The following is an 11,461-nucleotide window of genomic DNA, read 5'->3' on the forward strand; positions in this document are numbered from 1 at the left end:
AGAGAGAGAAAGAGAGAGAGAAAGAAAGAAAGGGAGAGAAAGAGAGAAAAGAAAGAGAGCAAGAGGAAGAGAGAGAGAGAGAGAGACTGCAGATGAGGAGAGGGATTAAGAGAGACAAAGAAGAAGATGAAAGAGGACACAGAAAATGCAGAGACTAGCAAAAGTGAAATGTTTTTCTCTTTATTTAAAAGGGTCTCCAAAAGTGACTAACCTGCTTGAGTCCCCTCTGCGTAAGTGCTGAACACTCCATGTATTTCACAGCCCGGACCTTGTTAGCCATCTTGATTCCCTGTTCCCTTTTAATCGGAGATAAACCCTGTGAAGCTAGAGTCCCTATTGCTTCTTTATTCTCCCGTAAATCTATTTTTGTACCTACAAAAAGAAATAAAAGAAATAAAATTATAAACTCTACATTTTACCATTTCATGCTCCAAAAACAAAAAAAAAAAAGCACCAATTATGACAATGATTTCAAAGAAAAGCGCAATATTACAAATATTTGGGGAAAAGAAGAAGAGGAGTGACAGGAAGGACAATTGACTAAAACATTATATCCTTTTACTCGCCATGGTAAATCAACTTATTGAATTCTTCAAGGAACTCTCACTCTCTGATGGATTCATCTATATTGCTAATCTATAGATCACCTTCTTCAGATTCTGAATGTTTACAGTTCTATATCTACCACCTCTCTGTCTTACAAACCCCTGCTACAACAGCCTCAGCTCTACTGGACCAACTAGATACATGTCTCCCTTACCTGGCTCCACCCAACAACACTTGTCTTTCCTCTTTCTGTCCCTTCTGCCATGCCTGCCCACAGCACAATTCCATCCTCAATACATCCCTCCCCCCAACCCTTTTTTACTAAAACTGTAGCTCACTGGAATTCTCTGCCAATGTTTTTCTTACAAATATTAACCAACAAACATTCACAATGAGCACCAATCACGCCAACCTCACTTGTCTGGGAATGTCTTCTAAAGTTCTGAGCATTGATATTCCTCCTGAAGCTAAACAGCGTCAATTCAATTGACCAGATATGGATTCAGAATACAGGTCGGTTCTTACAAACCATTCTTAACAATGGCATAAGGTTGCACATTTCAGTGAAGGTGGGAGGGTAGTATATTCATATTTAAATATTTCTTTTGATTTTAGCAAAAAATCCTGGGAAGATGACAGGCAAAGTTTCCACTACAGGATTCCCCTTAAGTAATATCCTAGCTTTCATACCATTAGATTGTTAAGAGAAGCAACTTTCAAGTAAAAGAAAGTTTTTCTTTTAAATATTATTTATTTTCAAACATGAAAAAATATATGGCATTTTTATCTTTTACTTGTTTCAATCATTACACTGCAGCCATGCTGGGGCAACGCCTTAGAGAATTTTTAGTCGAATGAAGCAATCTCAGTTTTTACGTTTTTAAAAGCCAAGTATTTATTCTATCAGTCTCTTTTGCCAAACCGCTAAGTTAGAGACATAAACAGACACAATGACACACACACACCTAATATATACAATGGGCTTCTTTCAGTTTTTGTCTACCAAATTCACTCACAAGGCTTTGGTTAGCCCAAGGCTATAGTAGAAAACACTTGCCCACAGTATCATGCAGTGGGATTGAACCTAGAGCCATGTAGTTAGGAAGCAGATGTCTTACCACATAGCCATGTCTCTACAGTAGATGGAGAAAGTTCAAGAACAGACAAGTAAGGAAAGACATATTCGTTTCCATTTTTGTATTTAAACTATTTATTAAGGCATGGGGTGTAAGTGGTGATGGTGTTGCACTCACAACTGCAAGATCAAGGTTCCTGCACCAAGTAGCGTGTCGTGTTCTTGAGCAAGACATTCCATTTCACATTGCTTCAGTTCACTCAGCTGTAGAAACGGGTCACCCTGCAAGGGACCAGTATCCTGTTCAAGGGGAACATTGTGATCTGAGTCACTTATAATGCCAAGGAAATCAAGTGACCAACCCTATGAGTCCAAGAATTGATGAGGATAAAATCATTGTTTTATCCACTGAATTGGGTTGGACAGAACTACAATGGTGTCAATGATGATGAAATGACAACTCTGCATCACAGTTGTGTTTTTGTATTAGTTTTCTTACAACTTAAGAAAAGTCGACAAATTAATGGTAAATATTTTGGAAGAATGAAAAACCAAGAACACAGTGAGCTTCCATATCTTAGAAAGCAGCAAGGACTATGTTTTATAGCAAGATTCCAACATATTTTCAGCTAACGTGAAGATGTGTTTGAAATATTTATCTAATTTTAGCTCTGAACCAGAAATAGATGACAGATGGCCAGAGTTTGATGTCATGCATCTTGCTCCAGTCTCTGTTCATTGCTATTTTTGATAGTTTAGCCTTTAGTTTTCAAATAAATTGCTAGTTTTAGAATCATCACGAAAAGCTCCAGCAAGCCACGCTCAGCCTTGCTTGCGTAAAGCTGAGTACAATACTGAGGTGTTGGTACTTGGTTAAATTACCTCTGTTGTTAGTTGAGCCTCAATTTATATTGCTATGTTAACCATTGGTACAGGCATGGCTGTGTAGTTAAGAAGGTTGATTAGCAAATGCATTCAATATCACTGTGCAGTACGTTGAGCAAATGGCTTCTACTATGGCCTTGGGACAATCAATGCCTTGTGAATGAATTTAGTACACAGAAATCATGAGGAAGCCTGTTGACAATCAGTGTTGGTTTGTTTATGTCCTGGTAACTTAGAAATTTGACAAAAGAGAATGGTAGAATAAGAACCAGACATAAAAATAATGGGGTTGATTTGTTTGACTTAAGCTCTTGAAAGCAGTGCCCCAGCTTGGCCACAGTCCAATGACTCAAACAAGTAAAAGATTAAATCACCATTCTAGTTTTTTCTTATCATTGGATATCCATTTTTTTTTAATGATGTCAGAATTAAAATCGGTAACAGTTTTTCAAACAAAAGAGAGACGAAACTAGTGGAGGTCCTTGGCAAAGTTTGAATCTATAAAAGCATCAAAGAAAGAACAATTGGGATTCTTTTGGATTAACAGGTTTGGAAAATATTCAAAGACATCTAATCTAACCAAACAAGAGACTTTCATTGGTTCAAATATATGGATAGCAAAGACTTGTGAGCAGCAGAGACTTATAGGTAATAAAGGCTATCAGAATCCCTACAGTTCTTTAATTTATTAACATTGAGATTATTTCAACCACAATTTATTGATATAGAAGGAAGAACCAACCAGTTCTCCAGAGATAATTTTGAACCAGTGGCAGAGGTTGCTACATAATTGTTTGACTTACTAGAAATAGCAACCAATATCTCCTCAAATCATACTCTGCCCATTTTAAGGACATTTAAGATAATGGTCCTGGGTATAAGGTATGAAATAAAGCCAGAATAATCCTGAATGAAATATCTTTGATCATATGGCTGTATATTTAGATCTCACCCAGTGTTAAATAACAATGGAATCAATTTAACCAGAATATTGGGAGACAAATATTGCACTCACCCAATTCTTGTTAATAAACTATGTCACTGTTGAGTATTTGAAAGTGAACACAGAGTGAACTGCAGTTACATAAAGAAAGTCTACCTTGGTTCCACAACCAGCTAAGAACATTAGGCTGGCGAATGAGAAAACTGCAGATATTGAATTTTATAGCTAAGTCCAAGTGGGAAAATAACAAAGAAAATTAACTTCTGAAGTTGGAAAAATTAAATTTCACAGTGACAACAATTGTAAACGCTAAACAATTTCACAAAGAAAAAAAAAATTTAATGATTTGAGCTTCAATGAAACATTTTAGAATATTTAGTTATCATTCTTCCAATATTTATTTCTGTCTGTCATAAGAATCTCTTCAGAGACATTATGCTGATGAAATAAGACAAGCTTCTATCTACAGCTATACTCAAACTATTCTGCAAACAGTTTAGTTGAGTCATGTGATACAAAGTTTACTTACCAACCAATATGATTGGTGCATCTGGACAATGGTGTTTAATCTCTGGGTGCCATTTAGTTAGAACATTTTCATGTGAAGACGGGCTAACAACACTGAAGCATATCAAAAATACATCAGTCTGGAAAAAAAAAAAAAATAAAGAGGATATTCATGCTTTTACTCTCATTGGGTGGAAATATCATTTTTAATATTATCATATGAAAATATATACAGACAAAATTACAAGTTGACAATTTAAATTGTTTACTTGTATGCATACAGATGTTTTTAGATATAATAGTAAAATGGTATATTTGGTTTTTGCATTTGGTTTGTAAGATTCTTGATGTGAACTTATATCAAAATATATTCAGTTGTATCTTGGGTGGGTCATTCTACCAATAATAAACACACACACACTGGTTCTGTTTTACTACTTTATTTTTATGTCAATTGGTTAATTGTGTAACCAACTAACTAATCGATTGTTTACCTAATCATTTTGTTGATCAATCAATCAATCAGTTATGTTTGTCCAAGTCCTTTCATTACCATCCACAACCTCTTCAATGAGGCCCTCTCTACTCCAGGCCAGCTTCAGGTCTGTATGTCTTAGTTTTGTTCTTAGCTTATATATAGCTAAATGGATGTGAGTGGAAATGTGAGAGGGGAAGGAGAAAGAGATAATGTGCATATATATGTGTGCAAGTGCACAATGGTATGTGTGTGTGTGTGTGTGTGTGTGCATGCGTATGCACACATTTATGTATGGTATAGGATTTGTGAATGGAGTCAATGATAAAACATTCATTTCTTCATATTTTTATTATTCGCATGATGACCCTCCCAAGAACTGGTATAGATTTGTCTTCTAAGAACATTAAATAAAACTAATCCAAGGTAACCTTTATGCATTTAAAACATTTCTGAAACATTTCCTTTCTCTCATGAAGGGCTTTGCGCAAGTGGCAGAACTTTCAGCTTCCCATGGCATACAAACTTATCCAAATATTCTGAGTTTTTTTTCTATAAACAATTTCTTTTACGATCAATACAATTTTGAACAAATCGCTATTCTCCAACTTTGTAAACTTGTGTCACTTAGCCATTTTGTTGGTGACATCATTAAAGGTTTTGCTTCCATATTGAATGAGAAAACACTATTTTCACCATAACCTTTATGTCTCTTCTTCAGATATGCAGTGCTTCATTTTCTAATAACAATGAGATTACACTTTCCATGGTACCTCCCTATCCACTCCAAAGTGGACTAACCCATTAAAATTCAAATATCTTTACAAAGGCTATAGTATCATGCTAAAACAGAGAGATAATCCAAGCTCATTAATGACCCATCAGTAAGTGGATGGTACTATATCAATGTGACCAGTCACATCACATTTCAGCTTTGTAAACAGAGGCAAATAGTCATTAAAAGGTACACACATGCCTAACCCACACACACGTATGCATGAGGTGCATTGTCTAGCTCACACACACACACACACACACACATACACACACACACACACACACATACAAATTAAAAAGCACATGTTTGTTTTATGTGTGTGTGTGTCTGCATACACGTGTCTGCATAATTACAATGCATTACAAGATTTTAACTTGTGACAAGTGAATTTTGAAGCCCATTCATTATAATTAAAGCAGTTTGATAGTTTTATGGTTGCAGTCGCACATTTCCATTGCCAGCAGACTCAATTACTTTAATTACAACAAACAATGCCTTTAGCTGAACATTATTCAACAAAAGGTGCTTTGTTCCATTGAATGAAGGATATTAGGACAGGCACCACCGAGTGTAGATAAAAAGACAGCAACTGAGAATCTAAATGGTTTGTTTCTGATAATATGTGGTCAGGAGTTCAAGCTTTGGCTACAACCGTTGTATTCAATGTTGATCTCCAAGCATCTGCTATTAGCCAAATTGGTTCAGTCTGTGTTAGTGAAGAATAAATAGGTGCCATTGTTATGCCGCTGACCACTGCTATAATTGGCAGAAGGAAGAACAAGATACTACAACCAGAAGAAATAGAATGGAAATAGTAAAAATCCTATTCATGGTTCCTTGAAAGAATACACCAAAAAACCCCATCACCACAAATACTATCACCATCAGCAGCAACAGACTCTTTTGCTCTCTGACTGACTCCCGTGTTGGAGGCACATAAAAAGCACCATTCGAGTGTGAGTGATGCCAGTGCTGCCTGACTGTCTCTCATGCCAGTGACACATAAAAAGCACCATTCGAGTGTGAGTGATGCCAGTGCTGCTTGACTGGCTCCCGTGCTGGTGGCACATAAAAAGCACCCACTGCACTCTCGGAGTGGTTAGAGATAGGAAGGGCATCCAGCTGTAAAAACCTTGCCAGATCAGATTGGAGCCTGGTGCAGCTTCCTGGCTCGCCAGTCCTCAGTCAAACCGTCCAACCCATGTTAGCATGGAAAGCAGATGTTAAACGATGATGACTTTTAAATAAGTTGTAATTATGCTGGTCAAGAGGGGAGAGTGGGTCACTTATTTAAATAATTCTAAAATGTTTACTATTATTTATTAACAGAATTCTGGAGAGAGGAAACAGCTGGAATATACCAACCCCAAAACATGACAGATCCTCTTTTGTTCTTCGGAAAGATTTAAATTCACAGTGCAACAGGATGCAAACCTAGGTTCTGCTAGCTCTTTGGTCACTCACTCAGATAACCCAGCCAGTTCCCTGCTCCTTCTCTTTCCCACCTCCTACTACTAATTAAGATAATTAAGGTTTCAAATTTTGGCCAGTAATATTGAATGGATGGGCAAGGAGATTATGTCAACCCCAGTACATGGCTGATACTCATTTTATCAACCCTGAAAGGATGAAAGGCAAAGCTGCCCTTAGCAGAATTTGAACTCAGAATGTCAAGAGCTGTTAGGAATGTTGATAAGCATTTTGTCCGATTTGCTAATGATTAAGGCAACCCATTGTCTCTCATTTCACCACAAAACCAGCAATTTTGAGTTAACACTATCAACCCTAGTATTTGACTGGTACCTTATTTTAATCAACCCCTGAAACAATGGAGAGCAGATGTGGTCTCAGTAGGATTTGAACTCACTAAGTAGAGAGTTAAAACAATTACAGCAAAGAATTTGGTCTGAAGCTGTATTGATTCTACCAGCAACAAAAAGAATCTTTTCTTTTCGATTAGGAACAAAAGGCAAACATCTCAAGAAGAATGCAACGAAAGAAGTTGCGTTAATCATTCTTTTCTCAAGTGCATTAAAAACATAACTGGATCAGCATTTCATCTTAAAACTGCATCATCATCATCATTACCATCATCATCAAATATCCTTCAGGTTAGTATTGACAGAATTGTTTATTGATGTAGCAGTTACACTTCAAGTCATTTACAGCTGAAATCTAGATCTTACAGGGAAATGTACCATGTTGTAAAAAGAGAAAAAAAAGCATAGCTGAGACTGCAGATATCACTCATGGGCAGCATAAACACACACACACACACACACACACAGATTCTCAATACACTTGGGGAAAACACACACGTGCACACACACACACAACATGCAAAAAAAGCAGTTACAGTCATACAAAAAGTATTTTACACACACAGTCTACATGCAAATAGTATCATACACAAACACACTAACAAAATGCAAAACATTTTGTACATTTATACACCCCCCCCAGTATTAAAGTACTACACACACACACACACAGTGTGTAAATACAAAATCTATTACACAGACAGTCAATACTATAAGTATTACACTCACACACACTGTATCATGATAGGAAACGTATTACATATACATGTAGAGAAAAATTAAAAAGGACCACACACACACACATCTCTACAGACTCCATAGTAAAAATAGTTTTGAGACTGAAGACACCCCGCACCTCCATCCATTCTACTCCAAGTGCCATGACACACCATTCCACACCTTTTTACTTCTTCCAAACTGATTCATACAGTTACAGACCATCATCACCAGTCTACTAACTCTGATGCCACCAATCCTTATTTACAATGAACTAAATATGTGTTAAACACACCTGCAGCATTGGAAAGAGTAGCAGGGAAAGGTGTGGCAACACACTCTGTGCATGTGTGTGTGTGTGTGTGTGTGTGTGTGTGTGTGGTCGGTAGATAGATGAGAGAGACATTGATGTACCGAGGAAGGAGTGTTTATTGGCAGAGAAATACAGGAAATGGCAGCCTTTTTAGAGCCATGGATTATATTATATAGTGAAGGATGTGTTGTGTGTGTGTGTGTGTCTGCACGCACATGTCTGTGTGTGTCTGTGTGTTTAACAAACTACAGAACTGGGCTAATGATATTGCATCTGAATCATCTCACCATCAATAAGCAGTGTGTGTATGTGTGTGTGTGCGTGTGTGTGTATAAATACTAAGCTATTTGTTGTGGATAAGTCCTTTATTATTGGTTATTGATTACCTCATTTTTTTTCATACTGGTTTATGATGACACTGACAACAACCCGTTAGTATTTTCCTTGCCTACATAATTCAGATAAGAGACCCCAATAATCTACAGTAAAATACATGTCTGAATATCCTGATTAACATATTGTCCAAACGAGCTGATATAAAGAAGATAAAAAAAAACAATAAATTGTGCAAAACTGTTTTAAATTAACAAACTTAGTACCAAGTAACTAACGAGTCTTGATTGGTGGCAATCAAATCAGCTGAGTCACCTATTTTACACCACTATATATCTTAATAGTGTGTGTGTGTGTGTGTGTGTACATTTAGACATTTGGTCACATACATTATATATTAGTGACAATTATAGTTTTCCTTTCTGGTAAAACATTGCAAACTGCTGTATATTTTAAATTTATATACATACATACATATATATATTATAATAAAGGGTAAAAATCATTAATCATTTTACAAAGGGGTCAGTGTAAAAATAAAAACCTTACAGGTAAATTTTACAAATATTTTAATTATATACATAATTATAACAAGGAATTGGCTGTAAGCCTCTCCATGCACTAGAAAAAAATAGACGCCAAAAGACGCTATTACTATTTAAAAAAACTCTATAACAACTCATGTTTTATTTTTTTGAGTTTTTTAAGGTGATAATAGCATCTTTTGGCATCTATTTTTTTCTAGTGCATGGAGAGGCTTACAGCCAATCCTTTGTTATAATTATGTATATAATTATTAAGATATTTATATATATATATATATATGCACACATACGCGTGCACACACACACATACATACATAAGAATGGCTCTCATATGTAAAGTAGCATTTAAAAAGATTTTATAATAAAAGAATTTACAATATTTGTGATGGATGTATTTTCTTGAAGTTTTATCTATGTTAGTGATACTGTAAACATAACCCGTAGCTGAATGTTTCAGAACATATGTTTTTATATATATTTTATAGGAGTATGTGCATGATCATAGTGTGTGTGTATGAGTGTGTGTATGTGTGTGAGAGAGAGGGAGAGATATACCCACACACACATATATGCATACACACATATATATATATACATACATACACACATATATATACATACATATCTATATATATATATATATATATACACACACACATATATATATATATACATACATCTATATACACACACACACACGCACACATATATATATCATCATCATTGTTTGACGTCTGCTTTCCATGCTGGCATGGGTTGGACGGTTTGACTGAAAACTGGTAAGCCATGTGGCTGCACCAGGTTCCAATCTGATTTGGCAAGGTTTCTATGGCTGGATGCCCTTCCTAATGTCAACCACTCCAAGAGCGTAGTAGGTGCTTTTTACGTGCCACTGGCATGGGTGCCAATGACCTGACACTGGCATCGCCCATGACTACAGTCTCACTTGGCTTGACAGGTCAACCACAAACACAGTATATTGCCAAAGGTCTTGGTCACCTGTCGCTGCCTCCATGAGGCCCAATGCTCAAACAGTGTTTTTACGTGCCACAACTACGAAGGATTTAGTCAAATGAGCCCAGTACTTATTTTTAGTTTGCAACTTAGCATCTCAGCAAAAGAGACTGACAGAATATGTAAGAGGGACATAAACAAACTAACACCAGATATAAAGTGTGTGTGTGGGGGGAAGGGGAAACAACACATATGACTCACTCCACTTTCTTTACACTACCAGCTACTGCTTCTTTCTCCATGGAACCTGCCATCCCTGATTCTCAAACTCCCTCCACTATTCTCAAAGATCATCTCCTTCCAATGCCTTCAGATGTCTCCCTCCCCTCTACCACACTCCATCTTATCACCTCATTATACTTATCATTCTCAACACCCCCACCATCATACCCACCCACTACACACACCCTTATCTACCCACATATCTCCCTCACTGCTGCTCCTACACCTTACACATCCCCCACCCCCTATCTTATGATCTATCTATCCTCCTTCCTAAGCCTCTCCTCTTACCCACCCTCCACAGATATTTCCCACCAACTGCACCTCTGCCCTTTCTCATTATTCAAAACATCTACCTCTGCTCCCATGTCATTTCCCCTCATATGCTTATAAAACTGCTCACTCTCTCCTTCTCCTCTCTTATATTCATCTGCCTTGAGACTTTGCTCTGACACTCCATCTTCATCTTCCCAGTAAATACTATCCACCCTTATAATGCAGGATGGTCAAGTGTCTCTTCTATAACAAGACACCACTTCTTGTCCCTCTCAGCACCTGGTATAAGGTCACCCCACCCCTTCCTATGACCCTCCTTCACTTAGTCTTACAAGCTTTTCTTTTTCTTGTCCTTTTCTGTCTTGTAACTTACTTGGCAACCCTATTAGTGTTGGTGGCACATAAAAAGCACCCAGTCCATTCAGTAAAATGGTTGGTGTCAGGAAGAGCATCCAGCTGTAGAAACCAAACCAAAGCTGACAGTGAAGTTTGGTGCAGCCTTGTGGCATGCAAGATCTTGTCAAACTGCCCAATCCATGAATGCAAGGAAAATGGACATTAAATGATAAATGATGTGCATGTGTACATGTGTGTGTGTGTGTGCATGTGTGTATATGAACTTCAGGTGAGTTCAAATATGTGATATATTTCAACTTCTACTCACATCTGTTACCATGGAGAATTTTTTATATACAGTAATTGCAGTAAATTTGCCTTTAGAAGTTGAACTATATCACAAACATTTTAACTAACCTAAAGTTCAATTATGCCTAAATACTGCTGAAATACACACACACACACACACACACACAAGAAGCTCCAACACAGATTTCATCTACCAACTTCACTTACAAAGAATTGGTCTATAGTAAGAACTTTAGGAGAAGGGACCTGGAAGAGGCACTGAACAGTGGGACTGAACTCAAAACCATGTAACTGCAAAGTGAACTTCTTAATCATACAGCCATATGTGTGTGTGTGTGTGTGTGTGTGTGTGTGTGTGTGTGTGTGT

At 37.0% G+C, this 11,461-nt stretch overlaps 1 protein-coding gene across 4 annotated transcripts in view; it reads right to left on the minus strand.

Annotated features, from left to right (window-relative positions):
* Window positions 1-11,461, minus strand: part of LOC106867178 (ras-related C3 botulinum toxin substrate 2) — a 220,753-nt gene that overhangs the window by 4,265 nt on the left and 205,027 nt on the right. For all 4 annotated transcript variants that reach the window (XM_014911976.2, XM_014911974.2, XM_014911975.2 and 1 more), the window contains 2 exons: window positions 3,979-4,096; window positions 212-372 (listed from right to left, as the gene is read on the minus strand). In XM_014911976.2, coding sequence (XP_014767462.1) covers window positions 212-372; window positions 3,979-4,096 — 279 coding nt within the window. The remainder of the gene's footprint in view (window positions 1-211; window positions 373-3,978; window positions 4,097-11,461) is intronic.

The sequence above is a fragment of the Octopus bimaculoides genome, chromosome 7, assembly GCF_001194135.2.
Source record: "Octopus bimaculoides isolate UCB-OBI-ISO-001 chromosome 7, ASM119413v2, whole genome shotgun sequence".
In the NCBI taxonomy this organism is placed as follows: Eukaryota; Metazoa; Mollusca; class Cephalopoda; order Octopoda; family Octopodidae; genus Octopus; species Octopus bimaculoides.